At 39.9% G+C, this 27,302-nt stretch overlaps 1 protein-coding gene, 1 long non-coding RNA gene and 3 pseudogenes across 4 annotated transcripts; 4 read left to right on the top strand and 1 right to left on the bottom strand.

The window, feature by feature from the left end:
• Positions 1-403: 403 nt before the first annotated feature.
• On the bottom strand, positions 404-5,116 carry LOC143850980 (uncharacterized). Its single transcript, XR_013236149.1, has 4 exons — positions 4,815-5,116; positions 2,137-2,195; positions 1,983-2,031; positions 404-631 (listed from the first exon to the last, which is right to left on the bottom strand). It is a non-coding gene; the product is annotated as an uncharacterized LOC143850980 (long non-coding RNA).
• A 423-nt stretch (positions 5,117-5,539) lies between these two features.
• On the top strand, positions 5,540-8,623 carry LOC143851813 ((+)-piperitol/(+)-sesamin synthase CYP81Q2-like; annotated as a pseudogene). The gene is made up of 2 exons (XR_013236516.1): positions 5,540-6,272; positions 7,862-8,623. The product of XR_013236516.1 is annotated as a (+)-piperitol/(+)-sesamin synthase CYP81Q2-like (transcript).
• A 1,962-nt stretch (positions 8,624-10,585) lies between these two features.
• LOC143850100 ((+)-piperitol/(+)-sesamin synthase CYP81Q2 pseudogene) lies at positions 10,586-11,002 on the top strand (annotated as a pseudogene).
• A 3,110-nt stretch (positions 11,003-14,112) lies between these two features.
• Positions 14,113-17,307, top strand: LOC143851059 (cytochrome P450 81Q32-like). Its single transcript, XM_077360380.1, has 2 exons — positions 14,113-15,054; positions 16,559-17,307. Exons 1-2 carry the CDS (start codon positions 14,137-14,139, stop codon positions 17,177-17,179), a joined length of 1,539 nt encoding a protein of 512 aa, XP_077216495.1. The 5' UTR covers positions 14,113-14,136; the 3' UTR covers positions 17,180-17,307.
• A 5,441-nt stretch (positions 17,308-22,748) lies between these two features.
• LOC143850099 (cytochrome P450 81Q32 pseudogene) lies at positions 22,749-26,743 on the top strand (annotated as a pseudogene). The gene is made up of 2 exons (XR_013235962.1): positions 22,749-23,615; positions 25,982-26,743. The product of XR_013235962.1 is annotated as a cytochrome P450 81Q32 pseudogene (transcript).
• Positions 26,744-27,302: the final 559 nt, after the last annotated feature.

Genomic DNA, 27,302 nt, shown 5'->3' with positions numbered 1-27,302 from the left:
ATGTATGGCCATGCTATGTATATTAGAATCACCAACGGTCCTGACGGTAAATATAGATATTTTTTTTATTTTACACTATAGCAGTGGTCATGACCTCTGCTAATTTACAATGTTAGACTTCAAAGCTCACCAGTATAACATCGATATATGTCTCTTTTAGCACCGCTGCTAAACGTGACAATTTATTTCAAAAAATATTTAATTTTGAAAATTCCCAAAATGGGTACAATAGATAACCTTCTTTACACTTTAGTACCTGTACCCAACATGACATTCACAATAAGACAATGTTGCAAAAGACAGTCACGACTCACATCCACATATATATTGAACCATATCCAAAACCTATTTGGATACACAGTCGTTGCATTAGATACACATGGAACCAGTTTACAAGTACAACTTGTAACGAAATCCACATCCACAAATTTTATTAATGTAACATGTATACACAACATCCACATCTCGCAGGAACTGAAGAAAATTATACATTCAGATGAGTCAATCTCCTATGTAAACAACATCTGTATAATACATCTACATGACTCTTATCTCCTCGAAAGCTTATGCAACGTGCAAGAACAGTATGCATCGATCCAATGATGGCTTTCAAGACGGCTGCTTATACAACCTGTAACAGAGATAATGAAAATTTTAGTAGTTACACAACATGTCTGAATTTACACAAATAAGAAATAGTTGACATACCAGAGGTTGTAATAAAACAAAGAGAGGACCATTATATGTAAAAGTAGTGAATTTTATTCTTTTAGTTGACATATGCAAAATGCATTAATCACAGATTCCCATCCATGAAATGAATAGCTAGGGCTAACAGGTACTCATATAAGCAAAACAAAGAAAAAAGGTCCAAGACATTATTTGTAGTGCCTCCAGTAAGACCTAATGCAATGTTCTTGTAAAAGAAGTAGCAATTGTGCAAAGCAGAGTGAATGTAGCCAATCATCTTTAGTACACATGGATAGTCATTGTGCCACACATGGCAACTTGCTATTGTAGAGTGTCAATACCACTTTAAGCATCTTCTACATTTATGGACTCAAAATTAAACGTAAATTTGACTCCAATAATCAGTTTAGACTCCAATAATCAGTTTTACTCTCTTAATCGGTTCTCAAAATCCAAAACAAATAAGGCATAAATTTCTTGCTATTGCCTCCTTCTCAAAGAACATCACTTTCACTTTTGGTTGAATCTCGAATGTAACATGACTGTAATTATTTAGCCCAAGACATAACCTATAAGTACAGGTTTCCCAAAAAAATTCATAACCAGATTAATAAGAAGACCACTTGAGACGATCACTACCTTAGAAAACAGAACACAGTTTTCTCCTTGGAACAATCACTTATTTGATATGTAAGTCCTAGAATTAACATCTAGAACCTGAACACTTCAAAAGTAATAAACAAGCTCATATTCCTCAAAGTCAATCAAACAATCCATTCCAGCAACATTACAATTGGAAGAATGTGCTACTAATAATTAGATATTGGCGTGGGCTTGCAGCCCTTTCTTCCAATTTCCATTTACTCATGTTGACTTGTTTTGGTCAAGTGATGGATATAATTGCTATTGTGGTTGCTGCACATCTACTTTTTATTTCATGCCTATGTGGATGAAATTTTAAAACTAGGATTATTAGTTAATACTTAATAATATAGCCACTGATGATCATTCACAGGTAGGTCTGTTGCTAACATAGTGTAGCAGACAACAGCATGAGAAGGTGGATAGAATGAGGTTGAACACATGGAGGTGATAAGCATTTGATATGGGACTTGGACATAGATATGATGTGCAAATAAAGAAAAAAAAAACAATTCCTCTGGCACCTCCATGCATGCAGATTTTTATCAGTAAGATCATGTAAATCAGATCCATACATATAGAAAAAATTTAAACCCAACACCCTGAAAGAATAGAAGGAAACATAAAGCTTTATCCTTGGAGAAATATACCTTTGTGAAGGAAAAATATTCAAAGTTGGAGGTCTAAGTTCAAAGCTCTCTGCAGAGTCACAAATTTTTGTAAGAATTAAAAGGAAGTATCCGTGGGATCATACAACTTATTCTTGAACAATATAAAATCATGGTCAGAGTCTAGATTCATTACCTTTGACTCCATGAAACGCACAAATGAACTCAACGCTAGATAAATGCCACCAGGTAAACCTGCTCAATTAAGGGTATCATGAAGGAATCAAAACTTAAGTATCAAACAATGTCAAGGAAGGGAGATAGAATGACCATCAAACAAATCATATGTACCAATGCTCTAATGAGATAACCTCCATCCAACCCAAACTGATGATGAACAGAACTATAAAAATATGACCAAATCATTCATTTGTTGTCATGAACTGAATCCTATGCTAAAAAAAAAACTCTCATGACAACCTTAATTAAAGAGAGAAAATTAAGGGAAGATTTGTCAAACCCTAGAGAAGAGAATGAGTCGAAGAATAGGTTAGAAAGAGAGAGAGAGAGAGTTGATGCAGCTTGAGCTGATCTGCAAAGAAGAATTGAAACCCTAATCAAAGAGAGAGAAATATGGGAAGATTTGTAAAACCATTACACTCTGCATTGGCCAAAAAAACCCATTAAAACCCCCATCTGTATTGAATATATACCTTCTTTTTTCGAGCTTGAAAACCACGGTAATATAATGGAGAAGATGGCCGGATGAAGGCTTGGTGGGAACAAATCAGAGATAGAGAAACCCCAGGCCAGATCTCAACTGAAACACCAAGCCAAACCCAAATCCACAGGAATCAGAACCTTAACCCCACTGAAACCCTAACCCAGACTCAAAGCCAAACCCAAATCCCCACCGAACCAAAGTGAAGAGAAAACCCAAAGCCAAAAACCCCAAACCAAAGTACAGATGAAAACCCAAATCAAAGGGGGAGGGGGGAGAGTCTGATAGAGAGAGAGGCTGGAAGCATAGAGGCGGGAAGCAGAAAATCCAGCGGGACGAGGAAAAGAGAAATGAAAAGAGAAGTGGGGTTGGTTTAGTGGGTTTCAATCTGTTATCACCAACGTTTCCAAAATAATGCCGGTGGTAAATTTACTCTATGACGCTCATGACCGTGGGTTAATCCCATCCACTTAATACCAACATCTTACTTAGCAAACGTCGGTGCATGTAAGCTATTAGCCACGCTATTCTTGAATTTGAGTAGTTGAATGACGGTGAATGATGTTTTTCACAGCTGGCTTTTGCTTGTGAGAACAACCACATCAGATGAGTTAAATGGATAAGACAAAATCTTCCAAAAAGTCAACATGTGCGGCTGTCCTCATATGCAAAATCCAGATGCGAAATGTCTATGGGAAATTGGCTAGCAAGTCCCAAATATTAAATATGTAACGATTTCTCAGCAAAAAATTAGTGATGTCAATCCATTGTAACACATGAATTGATCCTCTGTCTTAATAATGGCACCCTTTTACTCGATATACTTCTTTAATTATTCTTTAACTAGATGGCTGTGGTTACAATTGTAGAAAAAGAAAACAATGATGGAAAAAAATCCATTAAAAAAATGGACAGGAGACAATGGAGAGTAGTGTAACATAAAGAAAAGTAAGAGAAGAGGAAGAAGAGATCTGAGAAGATAAAGAGAGGTAAAAAGAACGGGGCATATAATTTTCATGCAACATAAAGGAAGGAGAAAAGAAAAAGAATATAGAGTTTTATGTAAAACATTTCTCTGGATACAGTTGTCATTAATTCAATATTTATTCCACAAATCCAATACAAATATTAGAAATAAAAACACAAAATATCTATTAAAGAATTGTGAAGTCTAACCCTTTCCAAATAATATAAAGCCATAAAATGTAAAAATGGCAGACCATATAATGCGTGCTAGTGGGCACCTCTCTCTCTCACACATTTCAGTAAATTTATGGCTTGCATATGCAAAATTTGCAGAAAAAGATATGGATTCATGATGGACTACCGGTCATGCATTTCATCAAACAGATAACATGCAAATGCAAAGATATCCACAGTTCCCAAACCACTCCACACACACAGAGAGACTTAAAGTACCATTATAATTTTAAGTTGCCGGTCACGCATTTCATCAAATATATAATTTGAAAATGAAAAGATACAGAAACCCAAGAAGGAGAAGCATGAGACCCAAAATTCAACAATTTAAAGCTTTATATAATTTGAAAATGAAAAGATACAGAAACCCAAGAAGGAGATGCATGAGACCCAAAATTCAACAATTTAAAGCTTTCTCTCAATCCACAGTTCCAAACCCACTTCATCAGTTCATCCAGAGAGTTAAAGCACCATTGTAGTTCATCATTTGTAAATAAAAGCCTAAAAAATCTGTGGAAAATATACCCAGGATAAATTCTAAGAAGTACCTACCCACTTTTTACAAGGTAATTTTTGCCTTTCACATAAAAAGACATCGAGGCTCTGTTTCTTTTGATGTAAAATGGCCCTAAAACAAAATTTAGGCCCAATTTTTAGTAGAAAAATAGGCATAGAATTTGTTTAAGATCAGAGAATCTGACAAAACCCTAACAGAAGACCATAAATAAAAGCCCTTTGTATGAGAAAAACCCTAAAAGAGATATAATAATCAGAGAAAAATCCTAAAATATATATTACAATAAGAGAATTTTAGGAAAACCCTAAAAAGATAGATTACATGTGTTAGATTAGGGATGAGATTAACCCAAATTCGTTTGAGCAGAAAAAAAAAAACTGAAAAACCCCAAATGGTTTGCAGCAAAAAAATAATGGAAATAACTCTAATAACGTACCTTTTAAGAGAGATTTGGGAGATTAGAGGGATCTGGCAGCTAAAATACCCAGGATTTAGGGTTTGCACAGACGGAAGGAATCCAACGAAGGAAGAGGCTGTGGGTATGAAAAAACCCTAAAAAACGAGAAGAGAAGAACGAACATATATTTTCTCTGAAGCTCGTAAAAAATCTAGAGTCGCGCGCGCTGGAGAGAAAAAGCCCAAAAATTTTCACTTAAAAGTTAAACACTGAGCTCCGACGTTTACAAATGAAAGGCCAGTGTTTTATGATTCAGCCACGGTTTATAAAACGTGGGTATATTCGAAATAGTTAAGTAAGATAAATTAAACTTATTTCCGACGTTTTATTAAGAAGCGTCGGAGAATATTAATCTTTAATGACTTTTTAATAACGTTGGTAACAATAAATAAAGAAAATTTTAAGGCGGGTGAAGGATTTTGTGCGGGCACATCCATTCACCGACGTTTCATCTATGAACGTGGGTGCATATATATTATTAGCCATGGTTTACCGGAATGACGCTAAAAAATGCCGCTATTTCCAATGTTTCTTGTAGTGAAACCAACCCCCAAGCCCTCCTTCTCTTCCCATTATAGGCCATCTCCACCTCTTAAAAATACCTCTTCACCAAACCCTAGCCAATCTCTCCCTCCGACACGGCCCCATCCTCCTCCTCCGCTTCGGCTTCCGCCCTTTTCTCGTCGTCTCCTCCCCCTCCACCGCCGAAGAATGCTTCACAAAAAATGACATCATTTTCGCCAATCGCCCCTCCTTTTTCGCCTTCAACCACCTCAGTTATAATAAGACTACTGTCTCCACTGCCCCATATGGCCCACACTGGCACAACCTCCGATGAATCACCACGCTCGAAATCTTCTCCACCACCCGCATCCTTACCTCCTCCGATATCCGATTCTAAGAGATTCGATCTCTCACTCGAATGCTCTTTCGAGACTGACAATTATCAGAGTTTTCGAAAAATTGAACTACAGTCTAGGTTCTCGGAGCTGACCTTTAATGTCACGATGATGATGATTGTGGCTCCGGTGGCGACTAGATCAACGTTTCATTGCCCCAAGAGAAGTGCCCATCGAAGTTCTGGAAAGAGGTATTTTGGGGAGAAGGGGGTGGATTTGGAAGAGGGAATGGAGTTTTATAGTGTTATTAAGGAGGGGTTCTCACTCGTTGCGTCGTTTAATTTGGGGGATTTTTTCCCGTTTATGAGGTGGTTTGATTATCAGGGGTTGAAGAAGAGAGTGGTGAGAGTGCAGAAAAGGTGGGATGCTTTCTTTCAGGGGTTGGTCGATGAGCGTAGGAGGAGGAGGACGAGGAGTGGGTAGTTCTTGTGTAGGGGAGAAAATAGAGAGAAAGGAGACGGTGATTGATGTTCTACTATCACTGCAGGAATCGAAGCAGGAATACTACACTGATGAAATCATCAAAGGGGTTATTGGGGTAAGAATCTCTCTGTGTGGCCTAATGAATTTCAAATTTTAACGGCTAAAATTAGTGGTGATTAAAAGAAAATAAGACACCCCACCAAAAAATTCTACTTTTACATTTGATGAAAAAGGGGGGGGGTGTTTGATGAGAGAGAGGGGGGGATAAAATATCAAAAACAAATAAGTATAATTGGGGAAAATAAAATATCACAGGCAAGTAACTAGAATTGTATGAAACAAAGAATTCATATTAGCAAAAATGCACCCATCAGAACTCCTACGTTAAGCTCGTTTGAGAGAGAGCAATACTAGGACGTAGACCTAGCAAACCGGAGGGTCGGGTTGGGTAGGGTAGGGTTACCTGCGGGTCATGCCGGTGCGGGTCATGCCGGTGCAGGTCAAACGGGGTTGGGTAAAAAATGACCTGCATCCCTAGGGTTCGTCAAACGGGGTTGGGTAAAAAATGACCCACACCCCTACGGGCCAGCATCTAGGTGACCCGCGCCTACTAAGGGTGGGTTGGGTCAACCCCCGGGTACTTGCAATTTTTTGCCGAAGAGTATTTTTTGGGTGAATGAGGAAATTATTGCAACAAAAACAGAAGAAGAGACTTAAAAAAAATGCTTGGAGTTCCCCCATGTAAACAAGTCCCCTTTATACTAGGTTGCATTTCCTCTTAAACTAGACTGTCCATTTCTCTTTTTCTTTGATCTCACGGTTCGTATGGATTGCTTCTCAATGAAGTAACACAAAATGCATGGAGTAACCTCCAAAAGAGAGAAACCCCTTATTTTATCTGAAAGATGTCCTTTGTTGCAAGTTATGAAATGTGGCCGGTATCTACTCGAACAAAAAAAAAGATAAAATGAAATGTGGGTATCCGCAGGTTCACCAGACCCAACCCATGGTTTGGCGGGTTGGGTGAGCCACGAGCACGGGTCGATTTGGCCAGGTCTACTAGGATGGGCCGGTGACAACTTCGGAAGCCCTCGTGTTGCACCCATAGTTAGCAAAACATGATTCAGCAAAAAAACGGGTCGGCAAAAATACAGGTTTAATACGGTATTGGCTCAAAAAAATGAAGTCAAAAAACGAAAACACAAGAAAATGAGTTTAAAATTTTGTCATTTACAAAATATGCTGGGGGTAAAATTGGAAAGTTGGCAAAAAAAAAAACGTGTTTAAAACGCATTTTAAATGTGTTTAAAATGTTTGCCTCAAAGAAACAGATAGAGTTTTTTCATTGTAAAAAATTTAAACGCGGCACACCAATAAAATGTAAACGCTACTTAAAACGGAGTTTTGCCTATTGTTGCACCCTTGTGTCTTATAAACGCTTTTGTATTAATATTTTGGGGTTGAGCCTCTAGCTCAATTGGTAAAGACTGTTAGTGAGGTTTGTGGTTTAATCCCAACTTAGCAAAAATGAACAGAGAAGACTATCATTATCAAAAAATTGCATGGATATATCAATTCTCATCTTGTTCCATTCGAACGTAAATGGGGTTGGACAGCTGCAAATGTTTACATTGCAAATAAATGAATAACCAAACTTGATTAAGATGATGATGTTTTTACACTCTTCCGGTGCACTTGGATTAGGCGATTCTAGCCGCAGGAACGGACACGTCAGCATTGACAATGGAATGGGCAATGTCTCTTCTCCTCAATCATCCAGATGTGTTGGATAAAGCTAAGGCCGAGATTGACATCCAAGTGGGACATGGTCGTCTGATCGATGATTCGGATCTTGGAAAACTCCCATACCTCCACTGTGTCATCAACGAGACGCTCCGACTTCATCCTGCGGCCCCACTTTTATTACCCCATGAGTCATCTGAAGAGTGCACCGTCGGAGGTTTCGACGTGCCACATGGCACGGTCCTGATGGTCAACATGTGGGCTATCCATAGGGACCAGAGCTATGGGTGGAGCCGACGAGTTTCAAGCCGGAGAGATTCAAATGTATGGAAGCTGAAAAAGAAGGGTTTAAGTTTATGCCGTTTGGACATGGAAGGAGGGCATGTCCTGGAGCAAACTTAGCCATGAGGGTGGTGGGATTGGCATTGGGAACTCTAATTCAGTGCTTCGAGTGGGAAAGGGTTGTGGAAGAGAAAGTGGAGATGAATGAAGAAATAGGACTTACTATGCCCAAGGCCAAGCCCTTGGAGGGAATGTACAGACCTCGTCAAACCATGATCGATGTGCTCTCTCAAGTTTGATCCCCATCTGCGATGCACTTTCTTCTCTTTGAAACTCAAGTACAATATATGAACTGTTTTATGTATTTTGGTCGTTTTCCCATTTGTGTTACAGTTACTGTAAGAAAAAATAATGGATGTGTTTATCATGTTGAATTGTTGATCATGGTGTGAAATTATGGTAATCCATAGTAATTTTTCATCTCTTGGGCTTCTGTTTGGATTGCAGGAATGTTTTGGAGAAGTCCTATTTCTTTTCTTTGTTTTTGAATATGAAGAGGGGAGGATAAAACGATGAGAAGAGGAGAGCTCTATTTGTCTCTTTTGGAAGATGGAGAGTGTCTTGAGAAATAATGCTCTCGCCTTTTTGGTAAATTACTGATGGACTACTATGTATAGTGGTGGATGTCTGATCAACGAATTTGTATCTTGTGAAGCTTCCAGTGGCCCTACTTCTAGTACCCCACGAGTTATCTGAAGAGTGAACCATTGGGGGCTTCGTTGTGCCTCATAGGCATAACACAATCCGGATGGTCAACATGTGGGCTATTCAGAGGGACCGAAAGTTATGGGTGGAGCCAGTGAGTTTCAAGCCCGAGAGGTTCTAAGGTATTGAAGGGAAAAAGAAGGGTTTAAGTTGATGCCATTTGGGCATGCATGGAAGGAGAGCATGTCGGGGTGCAAACTTTGGCCACGAGGGTGGTGGGGTTGGCAGTGGGAACTCTGAATTATTAATGCTTCCAGTGGGAAAGGGCAGGGGATGAGAAAGTGGATATGAGTGAAGGATGGGGGCTTACTATGCCTAATACCAAGCCATTGGAGGCAATGTACAGACCCTGCCGAACCATGATTGACGTGCTTGCTCAACTTTGATCTCCATTTCCTTATCTGAAATTTATATGTAATATATTAAGAGGAAAGTGTTCCTGCGCTGCAGCCGCGCGTTATAATGCCTCTCTGGCTATAACTGTAATTTTAAACAAAACAATTTAAATTTTAATTGCCGAAACAGTTATCTGTTAAACGGCTATAAATGAAGAGTTGTGCCTCTTCTTTAAAGGGTGAGAGTCTCTTCGTGAGAGGATGCCTTCGCACCGATTCGAAGTCTAAAAAAAGACTCGATCAGAGTTTGTTATAAAATCATCTTCTTCTTCTGACATTCTCTTCTTTCTTTCGTATAAGTTTAAAAGTTTTTCTAAGTGGGTTCTGATTCGTGAGAATATAAGAAGTGCAATCTTGTTAAAATTCTTAGTGTTGGGCATTGTATCTTGGAGATAGAATTTCAAGAGTCCATCTGCAACTATACGTGAAAAATTACTATCTTAAAGATAGTTTCCTGAAAGTGCCTCGCCCAACAAATTCATCTTTCTATTTTCTATATTCTGTTCTATTATTTACAACACCTGCATATTGTGCCACGTGTCTCATTCTCCATCTCCCAAAAACATCCTCGTAGTAAATGACTCAATGGTAACTGGTTTCTTTTGGGTGTTTAGATTCTCTCTGCAATTTCTTTAGGGTAATTGGAAAACAAAGGAACACAATAGAGAATTACAAACAAGAAACCCCACAAAAAATGCCGGGATATCTTAGGGGTTTTGCTTGGATTTCTTAGGAATGATTATTTTTTATCTCTTTCTCTCTCGTCCGCCTCTCTGTCTTCTCCCTCTATATTGGTAAAGACACCCCTTACCACTATTATGCTAGTTTGACAACCCAACAGTACTTACCACTATTTTATGAGGTAGGTCCCAGGTAAATCCAAGGCTTGTCTCCTCCTTGTTCATTACTTATACCAATACTCTCCGATGTAAATAACTGCAACCCAACACTCGACTTTTATAAGAGAGAGAGAGAGAGAGAGAGAGAGAGAGAGAGAGAGAGAGAGAGAGAGAGAGATCCCACCCAACTAATCTAAAAAACAATTGCATGGATATCAATTCTCTTCTTGTATTGTACAGTTCTATTCAAGTGCAAATGTATACATGCACATCGCTGCCACATATCTGCATGCATAATAGCCCACTACATATATAAACTTGAAGTTAAGATGATGTTTTTTTAACTTATTGTGGGCTTTGGTCAGTCCATTCTGTCTGCAGGAACAGACACTTCAGCATTGACGATGGAATGGGCAATGTCACTTCTACTCAACCATCCACATGTATTGGATAAAGCTAAGGCGGAGCTGGACATCCACGCGGGACATGGCCGTTTGATTGACGAATCGGAACTTGCGAAGCTTCCATACCTCCACAATGTCATCAAGGAGACGCTCCGACTTTATCCCGTGGCCCCACTTCTAGTACCCCACCAGTCATCTGAAGAGTGCACCGTTGGGGGCTTCAATGTGCCACGTGGTACAATCCTGATGGTCAACATGTGGACTATTCATAGGGACCCAAAGCTTTGGGTGGAGCCCATGAGTTTCAAGCCAGAGAGGTTTGAAGGTATTGAAGGCGAAAATGAAGGGTTTAAGTTTATGCCCTTTGGGCCTTTGGGCATGGTAGGAGAGCATGTCCGGGTGCAAACTTGGCAGTGAGGGTGGTGGGATTGGTACTGGGAACTCTAATTCAATGCTTCGAGTGGGAGAGGATTGGTGATGAGAAAGTGGATATGAGTGAAGGGAGAGGGCTTACCATGCCTAGGGCCAAGCCTTTGGAGGCAATGTATAGACCTCGTCAAACGATGATCGAAGGCCTCTCTCAACTTTGATCTCCATATTCTTATTTGAAAATCATATGTAATTTATGAATCTTTTGTGTATTTTTACACTCATTTTACGTCGAAAGAAATGAAGCCTATATAAATTGGGAGTAAAAATTGTTTTACACCCATTTTAGGTCGAAAGAAATGGAGATTATATACAAAAGGGGATTTGCTAGGGACCATTGCAGAAATGCATTTCGCTGCCCTTTGTTGCATGAAAGAAATGACTTTCAGCAATGGTCCCTAGCAAATCCCTAAAAAAATATATTAGAGCAACTCTATGTAAAGGCAAAACGTGACCTTGGAAACACCCATTGAAAATGTTATCTAGAATGCAAAATGTTCCAATCAGCACTTTCAAATATTGAAGCATACATGCTAATTAGAGATTCGCTAGGGACCATCGTGTGAAGGCATTTCGTGGCCGGCAGTTGCACGAGAGAACAGCCACACAGGCTCTCATTTAACTCAACTGACGTTGCTGCTCTCTCCTACAATGCCTTTCTACGACGGTCTCAAGCAAATCCCATTAAGGGAACAACTGTTCATATATTGTAGCATCATGGTCTCGATCATCTAAATTGTTCATCCAAGTCTATACTGCAATAAACATAAGAAAGGGTATAAGTTAAGGGTAAGGCATACGATCGCGTGAAGGTTATTTCAAGTCAAGTCCGAAACTGAAAATTTGGATTTCAGTCAAGTCCAAAACTGAAATTCAAGAAATTTACGGAATCTCAGTCGAAATTTCGGCCGAAATTTTCCAAAATTGGGCGAAATTTTGAAATAAAATGCCCTTTTTATTTATTTACAGAATTTTGGCTGAAATTTTGATTTTTTGGGCTGAAATTGATTTCGACCAAAATTTCGGTTTCGGCCCGGACCAAAATTTACCGAAATCAAAATTTAAAACCATGATTTCAAGTAGCCCTGACAGGAATGCATCTGTCATTTTATGTAAGGAATAAGGGTACTTTTGTAAAAAAAAAAAAGGTTATTTATTTATACGGGGTTTTTGCAAAAAGAGTAACCTCGTATGTAATATTTGCAAAACGAGTAACATACTTTCCAAATTTGCAAAGCAGAGGAATGGCATTTGGCCATATTTTGCAAATGGCGTAAAGTTGACATCTCTTGACAGAATTCAAACGTAAGATGGTTTTAAATTTGAAGATGACAAAATTACCCTTTTTTATTACACCTTTATCTAAAATTACAAGTTTTAGCTTATAAAATTATAAATTCCATGTATCCAAACATGCCCCCCTATAAATATTCTATATTCTCTCTAGTCCTTTTTCTGGAATTGGCTTTGATTTCTTTAGAATAAGTCAAGAGCAACACATAAGCAAATATGCTAATTAAGGACTATATTAACAATTCCCTAAAAACCTCTAAGCACCCAATTAGAACTGAATAAACAATGTGATTTGTGCCACTAACAAAATCTATCGGGCTGAAATCAGTCTATCATTTTCACCAGCTTATGCAAACAAGAACTTTTCCTCCACAAAAGTTTTCTCCTGCAATCTAAACGGAGCCTAAAATTTCATTAGTCGGTTGTTTTTTTTTCTTTAGTCGGCTCGTGAGAGCTTTTTGGGAAGGAAAATGATACGGAGACCTAAAGTAGGACCTGCAATGAAAATATGCCATGTGTTAAAGAAAAATTTACTTTTTGATTACTTCCCTAAACTTTGTTTGTTCGGTCCCCTTTTAAGTCGTGCTCTTGGTCTCCCTAGCATTAGTGGGGAAGGAAAATGTAATAACCTTTTGTTCTAAAAGACAAGAATGGTCAGTGAAAATATCAAAACAAGGTTTTCCGAAAGTTTCTTTTCTCATTTCCGAAGATTTCCCGAGGAAAATATCAAAACATCGTGATCACATGTAGTGGGCCGATGCGGGCCTGCCATCTGATCACAGCCGTCACATCTGGCACAGCTGTTAGCCCAAAACCCAGCTGTCCTCACACTAGTGGACAATAGTAAATAATTAAAGACACCCAGATTTCAAAATAAGAAAACATCCCCTTTTTGTCCCTCGTAATAAAAAAAAACTTCCTCCTCCTCAGTATTTTCGGAATTTGGCAACATAAGAGGGAGAAGAGAAAGGAGGAGCAGAGGAGGAACAACGTAATAGGTTGTGCCCTAAAAATCATCTGTTTAGGCACAATGTAATAGGTTGTGCCCAAAAATCATTTATGGAATCTTCTACAGATCGGAGGGTTAGGATCATCGTATGGAAATGATTTTTGGGCACAACTTATTTACGTTGTGCCGAAACAGATGAACGGTTTGAATCATAAAAAAAGTGGGCCGTACCTACTTTTTTAGACTTCACGTGTTTTCACGGCCACCCATCATATAAATTCTCTATCTAAAGAATGTTAGGAGTGGCATTGTGATATTTCCACACCCCCTTGGTTTTTTTATGGTATAAGCATGCATATTTCAGTATTTTTCAAAACACCACAGCCTTTGATGGGCCATAATTTAAGTAGGTTGTGCTCCAAAAATCAGTTCCATAAGATGATCCTAGCCTTATCTGATCTATAGAGAACTGAATTTTATGGAAACCTCCACAGATTAGAAGGCTGGGATCATCCTATGGAAAGCTAGGATCATCCTATGCAAATGATTTTTTGGGACGACCTATTTAAGACGATTTGAATCATCCACTGGTTTCGGCCGGACCCATAACAATGCGTGATTTACGCATAAATCAATTTTATCGATTGTACGCCACATATAAGTAGTCATCACATACTTCACACGACGAGGACTCATATAAACGTGTTGGATTATTTTTCTCTGCTATCATTAGACGTAGAAAGAATATGTCCCCTTTGGCTTGTCTTTTAGCCAGAGGGGTCAGACAAGCCAAAGAGGTCGGTGGATAAAGTCCATGTATTTTTCTCTGCTACTATAAGAGAGTCCCCCACTTTCCACTAACAACCCAAAAAACAACATTATGAATTTCTTCTTCTGCTACTTGGCCATCTTCCTCATCTTCCTTCTCTTCATTACCAAACACATTCTCTCTCACCATAAAAACCAACCCCCAACCCCTCCCTCTCTTCCCATTATAGGCCATCTCCACCTCTTAAAAATACCTCTCCACCAAACCCTAGCCAATCTCTCCCTCCGATATGGCCCCATCCTCCTCCTCCGCTTCGGCTTCCGCCCTTTTCTCGTCGTCTCCTCCCCCTCCGCCGCCGAAGAATGCTTCACAAAAAATGACATCATTTTCGCCAATCGCCCCTCCTTTTTCGCCTTCAACCACCTCAGTTATAATAAGACTACTGTCGCCACGGCCCCATATGGCCCACACTGGCGCAACCTCCGACGAATCACCACCCTCGAAATCTTCTCCACCACCCGCATTCTTACCTCCTCCGATATCCGCTCAGAAGAGATTCGATCTCTCACTCGAATGCTCTTTCGAGACTCTAACAATTATCAAAGTTTTCGAAAAATTGAACTACACTCGAGGTTCTCCGAGCTGACCTTTAATGTCACGATGATGATGATTGCCGGAAAGAGGTATTTTGGGGAGAAGGTGGTGGATTTGGAAGAGGGGAGGGAGTTTTATAGTGTTATTAAGGAGGGATTCTCACTCGTTGTAGCGTTTAATTTGGGGGATTTTTTTCCGTTTATGAGGTGGTTTGATTATCAGGGGTTGAAGAAGAGAGTGGTGAGAGTGCAGAAAAGGAGGGATGCTTTCTTTCAGGGGTTGGTCGATGAGCGTAGGAGGAGGAGGAGGAGAGTGGGTAGTTCTTGTGTGGGGGAGAAAATAGAGAGAAAGGAGACGGTGATTGATGTTCTACTATCACTGCAGGAATCGAAGCAGGAATACTACACTGATGAAATCATCAAAGGGGTTATTGAGGTAAGAATCTCTCTGTGTGGCCTGATGAATTTCAAATTTTAAGGGCTAAAATTAGTGGTAATTAAAAGAAAACAAGACACCCCACCAAAAAATTCTACTTTTCCTTTCTTCCAGTTTACATTTGATAGTGGGTTGGGTTGATGAGAGAGAGAGGGGGATAAAATATCACAAACAACTAAGTATAATTGGGGAAAATAAAATATCACAGGCAAGTAACTAGAATTGTATGAAACAAAGAATTCATATTAGCGAAAATGCACCCATCGGAGCTCCTACGTTAAGCTCGCTTGAGACAGAGCAATACTAGGACGTAGACCTAGCAAACCGGAGGGTCGGGTTGGGTAGGGTAGGGTTACCTGCGGGTCATGCCGGTGCAGGTCAAACGGGGTTGGGTAAAAAATGACCCGCCTCCCTACGGGTCCGTCAAACGGGGTTGGGTAAAAAATGACCCACATCCCTACGGGTCAGCATCTAGGTGACCCGCGCCTACTATGGGTGGGTTGGGTCAACCCCCAAGTACTTGCAATTTTTTGCCAAAGAGTATTTTTTGGGTGAATAAAGAAATTATAGCAACAAAAGCAGAAGAAAGAGACTTAGAAAAAATGCTTGGAGTTCCCCAATGTAAACGAGTCCCCTTTATACTAGGTTGCATTTCCTCTTAAACTAGACTGTCCATTTCTCTTTTTCTTTGATCTCATGGTTCGTATGGATTGCTTCTCAATGAAGTAACACAAAATGCATGGACTACCCTCCAAAAGAGAGAAACCCCTTCTTTTATCTGAAAGATGTCCTTTGTTGCAAGTTACGAAATGTGGCTGGTATTTACTCGAACCAAAAAAGAAAAAGAAACGTGGGTATCCGCGGGTTCACCCGACCCAACCAATGTTTTGGCGGGTTGGGTGAGCCACGAGCACGGGTCGATTTGGCCAGGTCTACTAGGATGGGTGACAACTTCGGAAGCCCTCGTGTTGCACCCATAGTTAGGAAAACAGGTCTACTAGGATGGGTGACAACTTCGGAAGCCCTCGTGTTGCACCCATAGTTAGGAAAACATGATTCGGTAAAAAAACAGGTCGGCAAAAATACAGGTTTAATATGGTATTGGCTCAAAGAAACAGATCGCATTTTTTCATTGTAAAAGTTTTAAACGGATTATTGAACGGCACACCAATAAAACGCAAACGCCATTTAATATGGAGTATTGCTAACTATTGTTGCACCCTTGTCTCTTATAAACGCTTTTGTATTAATATTTTGGGGTTGAGCCTCTAGCTCAATTGGTAAAGACTGTTAGTGAGGTTTGTGGTTTAATCCCAACTTAGCAAAAATGAACAAAGAGGACTATCATTATAAAAAAATTGCATGGATATATCAATTCTCATCTTGTTCCATTCGAACGTAAATGGGGTTGGACAGCTGCATATGGTTACATTGCACATAAATGAATAACCAAACTTGATTAAGATGATGATGTTTTTACACTCTTCCGGTGCACTTGGATTAGGCGATGCTAGCTGCAGGATCGGACGCGCCCGCAATGACAATGGAATGGGCAATGTCTCTTCTCCTCAATCATCCAGATGTGTTGGATAAAGCTAAGGCCGAGATTGACATCCAAGTGGGACATGGTCGTCTGATCGATGATTCGGATCTTGGAAAACTCCCATACCTCCACTGTGTCATCAACGAGACACTCCGACTTCATCCTTCGGCCCCACTTCTATTACCCCATGAGTCATCTGAAGAGTGCACCGTCGGAGGTTTCGACGTGCCACGTGGCACGGTCCTGGTGGTCAACATATGGGCTATCCATAGGGACCCAGAGCTATGGGTGGAGCCGACGAGTTTCAAGCCGGAGAGATTCAAATGTATGGAAGATGAAAAGGAAGGGTTTAAGTTTATGCCGTTTGGGCATGGAAGGAGGGCATGTCCTGGAGCAAACTTAGCCATGAGGGTGGTGGGATTGGCATTGGGAACTCTAATTCAGTGCTTCGAGTGGGAAAGGGTTGCGGAAGAGAAAGTGGAGACAAATGAAGAAATAGGACTTACTATGCCCAAGGCCAAGCCCTTGGAGGGAATGTACAGACCTCGTCAAACCATGATCGATGTGCTCTCTCAAGTTTGATCCCCATCTGCGATGCACTTTCTTCTCTTTGAAACTCATGTACAATATATGAACTGTTTTATGTATTTTGGTTGTTTTCCCATTTGTGTTACAGTTACTGTAAGAAAAAATAATGGATGTGTTTATAATGTTGAATTGTTGATCATGGTGTGAAATTATGGTAATCCATAGTAATTTTTCATCTCTTGGGCTTCTGTTTGGATTGCAGGAATTTTTTGGAGAAGTCCTATTTCTTTTCTCTGTTTTTGAATATGAAGAGGGGAGGAGAAAAGGAGAGCTCTATTTGTCTGTTTTGGAAGATGGAGAGTGTCTTGAGAAATAATGCTCTCGTCTTTTTGTAGGTTTGAAAAGTAATAGAGTCGTTGGGGAGTGATAGCGCTCTATCTTGTCAAAATCATGGGTAATTATGGAACAAATAACAACAGTCTCATTCTCACCAAATTCCTCCTCCACTATTTGAATACAGCTCTTCAGAGACCAAGTGGAATGGTATCAAAGTCTGAATATGGTGACCTTTCAGATATTGCCATTGATGGTGTGCTTTCTGTGGGCAAAACATCTTTCTCTTTTAGAGGGTTGTTTTGGGTTTTGAGGGTGGTTTCAAATTTGGGAAGTAAGCAAGAGTTACAAGACTCAATTAGAGGGATTGATTGGTGGGATGCTTGATCAAGCAACCTTGGATGATTTACTTGTTTCAGGGCATGATGGGGTTGTTTATGATGTTAATTTGGTTTTGAGATTAGTTAGAGTTTTTGTTAATGAACAAGATGGAATATGTTTACATAAGATGAAGAAATCGGGTTGGGTTGGAAAAATGGGTTCCTCGGGTTGGGTTGGGTCGTGCCTGAGGAACCCATTTTTCCAACTCAACCCGATTTCCAACCCGACTGGACCCGACTGGACCCAACCTGATTTGTAATTTCCTCAACCTAGCCTAACCCGATTTCACCATTTGTTTGATTTCTCCATTTTATTTTTGTATTTCCATCTCATCCTAGTCATTATATGTTCCCCAACAAGAGGGTTAATTAGGACAACTTTCACCAAGTTTTTTATTTCTTTCCAGATTTGAGTTATACAATGACAAAACAAACATAGAAGTAAATTTTTAATACATATCACAATTGGAAATCGGGTTTCGGGTTGGGTCGGGTAGCCCGACACCCCAACCCGATTTCCAATTCGGGTTGATTTTTCCCAACCCAACCAAACCCGATTTTTAAAAAAACTTAACCCGACTCAACCCAAATTCGGGTTCAACCCGTTGGGTTCGGGTTGAACCCGACCCAAGTTGCACTGCTAATAAGGGTGCAGAGCAAATCTTAAAACAAAGATTTACACAGAGTTTCAAAGGTCCTTATTAGGGCTAGAATAAACACAGTCATGGCAAAAGCAGAAATCAAAGTGTTTTATAGGGTCACTAAGTAAGCATGCTATACCCAAGATAACTTCTGAAATAATACATGTACAACATTCAGTACAAGAATCTCATACGAAGCAACAAATTGTAATAAATAGGGCTAACAAATCACCCAAAGTAGTAAGTTATTATGTACCTCAATGTCGAATATTTTTTCCCCTCAAATTGTCACGAGGATCAATTACTTGAGGCAAATGATTCATATTTCTCACATGAGGGCTTAAGAACATAAGCAGAAACACATAACCCGAAATCCAAAATTCTAGAACAAAACCGCAAATTCCAAACGGTTCAGGCGCCCCACCTAGAACCTTCGGATGGCCAAACATCACCTTACTCCAAACGGTTCAGGCACCCTACACTTTGAAAACGGAGTATTCCGCATTGAAAATAAAAACAGGAGTGATGTGACTGTTGATTTGACCTTTTTAAGATTTCGTGTGGAAAATAAAAACGGGAGTAATGTAACCGGGTTAGGAAAAATCACCCCAATATGGCAGTGTCCAAATAATTGAAGCATTCACAGAAGTGTCCAGAACAGATAGTATCACAGAATCCATAAGGGTTAGGGGTGCAACTCGGGTCGGGTTGAGGCCAACCCGACCCAACTTGAGGAACCCATTTTTCCAACCCAATCCGATTTGTAATTTCCTCAACCCAACCCAACCCGATTTCACCATTTGTTTGATTTCTCCATTTTATTTTTGTATTTCCATCTCATCCTAGTCATTAGATGTTCCCCAACAAGAGGGTTAATTAGGACAACTTTCACCAAGTTTTTTATTTCTTTCTAGATTTGAGTTATACAATGACAAAACAAACATAGAAGTAAATTTTTTATGCATATCGTAATTGGAAATCGGGTTTCGGGTTGGGTCGGGTTGCCCGACACCCCAACCCGACCCAACCCGATTTCCAATTCAGGTTGATTTTTCCCAACCCAACCCAACCCGATTTTTAAAAAACCTTAACCCGACTCAACCCAAATTTGGGTTGAACCCAGCCCAAGTTGCACTCCTAATAAGGGTGCAGGGCAAATCTTAAAACAAAGATTTACACAAAGTTTCAAAGGTCGATCCGTATTAGGGCTAGAATAAACACAGTCATGGCAAAAGCAGAAATCAAAGTGTTTTATAGGGTCACGAAGTAAGCATGCTAGACCCAAGATAACTTCTGAAATAATACAAGTACAACATACAGTACAAGAATCTCATACGAAACAACAAATTGTAATAAATAGGGCTAACAAATCACCCAAAGTAGTAAGTTATTATGTACCTCAATGTCGAATATTTTTCCCCCTCAAATTGTCACGTGGATCAATTACTTGACGCAAATGATTCATATTTATCACATGAGGGCTTAAGGACATAAGCAGAAACACATAACCCGAAATCCAAAATTCTAGAACAAAACCACAAATTCCAAACAGTTCAGGTGCCCCACGTCGAACCTTCGGACGGCCAAACATCACACGATTCAGGCACCCTACACTTTGAAAATGGAGTATTCCGTGTTGAAAATAAAAACAGGAGTGATGTGACTGTTGATTTGACCTTTTTAAGATTTCGTGTGGAAAATTAAAACGGGAGTAACGTAACCGTTGATTTTTCCTTTTTAAGTTTCTGTATGGAAAATAAAAACGGGAGTGATGTGACCGTTGATTTTTCCTTTTCAAGATGAATTTATTGCTTTTATGGGTTTTTGAGCTCCATTCATATTGTCTTTAATGCTCTGTTTGGTTACTTATTTTTGAGAAAAATATGGGGGAATGATCTTCTCCTAATTTGCCAAAGGTTGTTTGGTCGCCATTTTAGCAATTTTGGGGTCTTTGACCATTGGGTTGTCAGGATCCGGTCGGGTGATGTGGTGCCCTCTAAATTCGCTCCCCAAGTTTTTCCAAAACGTAGAAATTTGAGGAGAAAATCTCAGGGAGATAGAGTTGAGAAGACGTCTGGGAGATCTCCCACGAATCTTAAGCAACCAAACAACCTTCCCTACATCCTCTCCTAATCTCCACGTTGACTGATCTTCTTTTGTTCTCCTTTTGATCTCCCGTTGACTTCTTCTTCTTCTAATCTCCCACCTAGGGCTGCAACAGGGTCGGGTTGGGTCGGGTTTTTCAAAACCCTAGCCCAACCCTGGATCCCATTATCTTGGCCCTGACCCGCCCTGACCCTGAGTCAGGGCCAAAGAACCTCAACCCATTGCCCACTCTACAGAGCTCAGTGCTAGCCCTGGCCTGCCCTGATTGGCCCTGATTGGGCAGGGCAAGGCCGGGCCGGGCCCGCCCTAATTGACCCTAGTGCAAATATCTGCTAAGAGTGCCAAAAATAAAGCAACCATTTATCATATAGAACAAAATGATCAATAACAGAGAAAGGGAACAAAATAAGACAATATCAATTCAACAACATGACGGGCAACAGAAACAATTAATAATAATAATCTAAAGAAACATCAATCCAAGATAATAGAAAACATTAGCAAAAGAAACATGCATAGATGGTTCAACTCTATAATAGAAAACTTAGGGTCGGGCCGGGTCAGGGTACCCGAGGCATTAACCCAGAACCCGGCCCGACCTGAGTCAGGGTCTAAAAAAATGAACCTTGACCCGCTCTCAGGGTTGGAAAATCCAGCCCTGACCCTGTTCGGGCTCAGGGCGGGTCAAGGCTGACAGGCCAGACTTGCACCCCTACTCCCACCCATCCACAAGCAAAAAAACAGATCATTAGTGGATGTGGCTCCAATGAATGATGTTCCTTTTTAAATTTTTACAAAACAGATTCCCCTGTCTTAGCTGTGCTCTTAAATGAATAAGACATGAAAGTGCTAAAATGAATGTTATTTGTCATTTTGAGTAGATTTATAAATAGGGATAATTACATTTACACCCCCTCTAGTTTCTGACACATCCACTTCCACCCCTATAGTTTATAACGTGACAAATACAGCCCTGTAGTTTCAATTTGTTTAATGTAGGCCCCCTCAGCTGAAGGTTCGTCCATAGATTGAAGGGTTAGGATGATCCGATGGAGCTGATTTTTTGGGCACACCCTATCTATCTCAGGACCCATCAAATGAACGCTTTGGATCATCTAAACAATGTGGGCCCACATTATTTGGATGATTTTTGGTAGTGTTTGGATTCGAGTATGGGCCCATATAACACCACACGTGATTTACGCATAAATCAATTTTATCGATTGTGATCACATACGTCACACTAGGGGTGGACATGGTTCGGTTCGGTTCGGTTTTGGGGTATACCCAGAACCGAACCATATATAATCGGTTCCCTGAAATTGGAACCGAACCAGAACCATATAAGTTTGGAACCGAACCGAACCAGAACCATATATAATCGGTTCGGTTCGGTTCGGTTCTGGGTTTACCCGATCTTCATCAAATCAACGGAATTTCTTCACAATAGTTGTTTGAAACTTTGAATGTTTGGTTTTCTTTTCTTGAGATAGAATAATTTTTTGTTTCCAGCTTGTCATCATCATTATGGGAAAAGCAGAGCACAAAAGTCTCTAATGAAATGATGAATATGACTTTGTGGGGGCGTTATACAAACTACTCTCATAATATTTTACTATTTTTAAAAGCCTTTCACTTTCTTCTTACACTTACAAAAACTTTCAAGTTAATATTAAAAACAAAAAGGATTCCCACATCTTCTTTCCTGCCATTAAAATATTAAGGCTTGTTTGGTGAGATTAAAAATATTTGGGCAAGTGCTGAGATTAAAAAACTTGTTTTCCAGTCTGACTAAGGGTTTTAAGGTGGGTCGGTTCTTGGTTCGGTTCTCGGTTCCGGGATCCAAACCCAGAACCGAACCGAATTTCCATCGGTTCCAGGTTATTAGAACCGGAACCGAACCATATAACTATGGAACCGAACCGAACCGAACCATATGTGCCGGTTCGGTTCGGTTCCTCGGTTCGAACCGGAACCATGTCCACCCCTACGTCACACGACGAGGACTCATATAAAGGTGTTGGATTATTTTTCTCTGCTATTATTATACGTAGAAAGGATATGCCCACCTGACCCCTTTGGCTTGTCTTTTAGCCAAAGATGCTGAACTTATCATCCTATAAGAGAGTCCCCACTTTCCACTAACATCCCAAAAACAACATTATGAATTTCTTCTTCTACTACTTGCCCATCTTCCTCTTCATTTTCAAACACTTTCTCTCTCACCATAAAAACCAACCCCCAAGCCCTCCCTCTCTTCCCATTATAGGACATCTCCACCTCTTAAAAATACCTCTCCACCAAACCCTAGCCAATGTCTCCCTCCGATACGGCCCCATCCTCCTCCTCCGCTTCGGCTTCCGCCCTTTTCTCATCGTCTCCTCCCCCTCCGCCGCCGAAGAATGTTTCACAAAAAATGACATCATTTTCGCCAATCGCCCTGACCTCCTTGTTGGAAGACACCTCACCTACAATCATGCCTCATTTAGCGCCCCATATGGCCCACACTGGCGCAATATCCGTCGAATCTCCACCGTTGAAATCTTCTCCACCTCTCGCATCCTCATGTCCTCCACCGTCCGATCAGAAGAGATTCGATATTTGGCTCAAATGCTCTTTCGAGACTCTAATAATCAGAGTTTTCGAAAAACTCAACTCAAGACTAGGTTTTCGGAACTGACCTTTAATGTGATCATGCAGATGATTGCTGGAAAGCGGTATTATGGGGAGAATGTGGTGAATTTGGAAGAGGCGAGGCAGTTTTGTGATGTTCTCATGGAGGTTACCTCGATCGCTGGAGCGTCGAATTTGGGGGATTTTTTGCCATTTTTGAGGTGGGTTGATTTTCAGGGGTTAGAGAAGAGATTGGTGAGGTTGCACAAAAAGTGGGACTCTTTTTTACAGGGTCTCGTTGATGAGAGTAGAAAGGAGAAAGGAGAGAGAAAGAAAACGATGATTAGTGTTCTACTGTCGCTTCAGAAATCTCAGCCGGAATACTATACCGACGAAGTCATCAAATCCCTTATCGTGGTAAGAATCACTAATCTCTTTTACCTTTGTTATTAAGGGAGTGATATCCCCAGGGCCACCTCCTTCTAGTTTATTTATGACTCTTCTTTTTTTACTTCAATGAGGTGGATGGGGAAGGAAGGGGGGAATATACCATTTTCGGTCTATAATGGCTTTGTCCATTTCGCCTTTTGCACTGTATCTTTCATATAACCAGCATATGTGTGGAACTAAGAAAAGCCACAACTGTAAAATGTGTGTCTGAATCATGGTTTTAAATTTCGACTGAAATTTTAGATTTCGGCTAGGACCGACACGAAAGGGGTATGAAGCCGAAATTTCCGAAATTACAAAATTTCGGCGAAATAAAAGCTTAATTTTTATTATTTTATTACTTTACCAAATTTCGACCGAAATTTCAGTAATTTCGGCTAAAAATTAGGTAATTTCGGCCAAATTTTTGGTTGGAAAAAACGGTATTTTGTGGACCAGTACCCAATTTCGATCGAAAATTCGTGATTTGGGCCGAAATTTCGGTTTCTGGAAACACCGAAATTTCGGCCGAAATCGAAATTTAAAACCTTGGTCTGAATGCATAGATGGAGAAATAAGCTCTTCCAAGAAGAAACCTCATTTTGAGGAAGTCCTTGAAAGCCCTGTTGTTATATATTATAAATTATATTATATTTCCAATAATGATTTTTGAAGGGAAAAGTCAAAGTCTTTAGGTTTGTGAAAGTTCCCTCCATTATTTTTAAGGGAAAAAGTTTCCTCCATTTTTTCATTTTGGAATCTTTTCAAATGTTTAATTTGGTGGGAATCATTTGAAATTTGTTGCATCCCACGTGGAGATTTAAGATTGGAGCTCTTTCACCTATAAATAGGTGATGGATTCACTCACTTCATTCAAGTTCTTTGGAGCTCTATCTCTTTGAGTGAGCACCATAAATGAACTTTTAGTAGTTTATACACACACACACACACGAGGAAATGGTTTGTGAGCAGCTGCTTAGATAAGCTTATCTGAGCAGAGCTCACAAAATAGGGGGCCACATTGTTTGGATGATCCAAAGCATTCATTTGATAGGCCATCATATAGATAGGGTGTGCCCAAAAAATCATCTCCGTAGGATCATCACAACCCTACGATTTGTGGAGTTAAAAATGGACATGTATAAACCTTCACAAATTTGTCCATATATAGAATAAGAGGATGAAAGAAAGAAGTAAAAATTTTTTTTAAAACAAAAGACGGTTAAGCCTTCTGGCTATAATTGTAATTTTAAACAAAACAATTTTAATTTTAATTGTCGAAACAGTTATCTGTTAAACGGCTATAAATTAAGAGTTGTGCCTCTTCTTTAAAGGGTGAGACTCTCTTCGTGAGAGGGTGTCTTTGCACTGATTCGAAGTCTAAAAGAAGACTCAATCATAGTTTGTTATAAAATCTTCTTCTTCTTCTGACATTCTCTTCTTTCTTTCGTATAAGTTTAAAAGTTTTTCTAAGTGGGTTTTGATTCGTGAGAATACAAGAAGTGCAGTCTTGTTAAAATTCTTAGTGTTGGGCATTGTATCCTGGAGATAGAATTTCAAGAGTCCATCTGCAACTATACGTGAAAAATTACTATCTTAAAGATAGTTTCCTGAAAGTGCCTTGCTCAACAAATTCATCTTTCTATTTTCTACATTCTGTTCTATTATTTACAACACCTGCATATTGTGCCACGTGTGTCATTCTGCATCTCCCAAAAACATCCTCGTAGTAAATGACTGAATGGTAACTGGTTTCTTTTGGGTGTTTGGATTCTCTCTCCAATTTCTTTAGGGTAATTGGAAAATAAAGGAACACAATAGAGAATTACAAACAAGAAACCCCACAAAAAACGCCGGGATATCTTAGGGGTTTTGCTTGGATTTCTTAGGAATGATTCTTTTTTTATCTCTTTCTCTCTCGTCAGCCTCTCTCTCTCTTCTCCCTCTATATTAGTAAAGACACTCCATACCACTATTATGCGAGTTTGACAACCCAACAGTACTTACCACTATTTTATGAGGTAAGTCCCAGGTAAATCCAAGGCTTGTCTCCTCCTTGTTCACTACTTATACCAATACTCTCCGAGGTAAATAACTGCAACCCAACACTCGACTTTAATGAGAGAGAGAGAGAGAGAGAGAGAGAGAGAGAGAGAGAGAGAGATCCCACCCAACTAATCTAAAAAACAATTGCATGGATATCGATCAATTCTCTTCTTTTATTGTACAGTTCTATTCAAGTGCAAATGTATACATGCACATCGCTGCCACATATCTGCATGCATAATAGCCCACTACATATATAAACTTGAAGTTAAGATGCTGTTTTTTAACTTAATGTGGGCTTTGGTCAGTCCATTCTGTCCGCAGGAACAGACACTTCAGCATTGACGATGGAATGGGCAATGTCACTTCTACTCAACCATCCAGATGTATTGGATAAGGCTAAGGCTGAGCTGGACATCCATGTGGGAAATGGCCGTTTGATTGACGAAGCGGATCTTGCAAAGCTTCCATACCTCCACAATGTCATCAAGGAGACGCTCCGACTTTTTCCCGTGGCCCCACTTCTAGTACCCCACCAGTCATCTGAAGAGTGCACCGTTGGGGGCTTCAATGTGCCACGTGGTACAATCCTGATGGTCAACATGTGGACTATTCATAGGGACACAAAGCTTTGGGTGGAGCCCATGAGTTTCAAGCCAGAGAGGTTTGAAGGTATTGAAGGCGAAAATGAAGGGCTTAAGTTTATGCCCTTTGGGCATGGACGGAGAGCATGTCCGGGTGCAAACTTGGCAATGAGGGTGGTGGGATTGGTATTGGGAACTCTGATTCAATGCTTCGAGTGGGAAAGGATAGGTGATAAGAAAGTGGATATGAGTGAAGGGAGTGGGCTTACCATGCCTAAGGCCAAGCCTTTGGAGGCAATGTATAGACCTCGTCAAACGATGATCGAAGTCCTCTCTCAACTTTGATCTCCATATTCTTATTTGAAAATCATATGTAACTTATGAATCTTTTGTTTATTTTTCACTATTTTCTCATTTGTGTCACAATAAATGTAATGAAATTGTGAGAAATGTTTATGACAATAGGTCTCTAGTAATTATCGATCAGTTGAGTCCTTTGTATTCCCTATCTTGTGTTTCTCAAGATAGGGTTGTTAGTTTTCATACATAAATGTATCATCCTTCTTTACATTTAATAAACCTGTAGGGTCCCTGCCAAACCCAAGCTTACTCAAAAAAAAAAGAGACAATGAAGGCATTTTGTGGCCGGCTGTTGCATGAGAGAACAGCAACACAGGCTCTCATTTAACTCATCTGATATCGCTGCTCTCTCTTACAATGCCTTTCTACGATGGTCTCAAGCAAATCCCATTATGGGAACAACTGCTCATATATTGTAGCATCATGGTCTCGATCATCTAAATTGTTCATCCAAGTCTATACTGCAATAGACGTAAGAAAGGGTACAAAGGGAGCACACGATCGCGTGAAGGTTATTTAAGCATGGTTTTAAATTTCGGCCGAAAATTTTGATTTCAGTCAAGTCCGAAACTGAAATTCCAGAAATTTAACGAATTTTAGTCGAAATTTAGGCTGAAATTTCGAAATTTCCAAAATTGGCAGAAATTTCAAATTAAAATGCCCTTTTTATTTATTTATTTACAGA

This window comes from Tasmannia lanceolata, unplaced genomic scaffold (assembly GCF_043159265.1).
Source record: "Tasmannia lanceolata isolate RefF3 unplaced genomic scaffold, GAP_Taslan_0.1 ptg000018l, whole genome shotgun sequence".
In the NCBI taxonomy this organism is placed as follows: Eukaryota; Viridiplantae; Streptophyta; class Magnoliopsida; order Canellales; family Winteraceae; genus Tasmannia; species Tasmannia lanceolata.
This window is presented reverse-complemented; position numbering and strand designations above follow the sequence as displayed.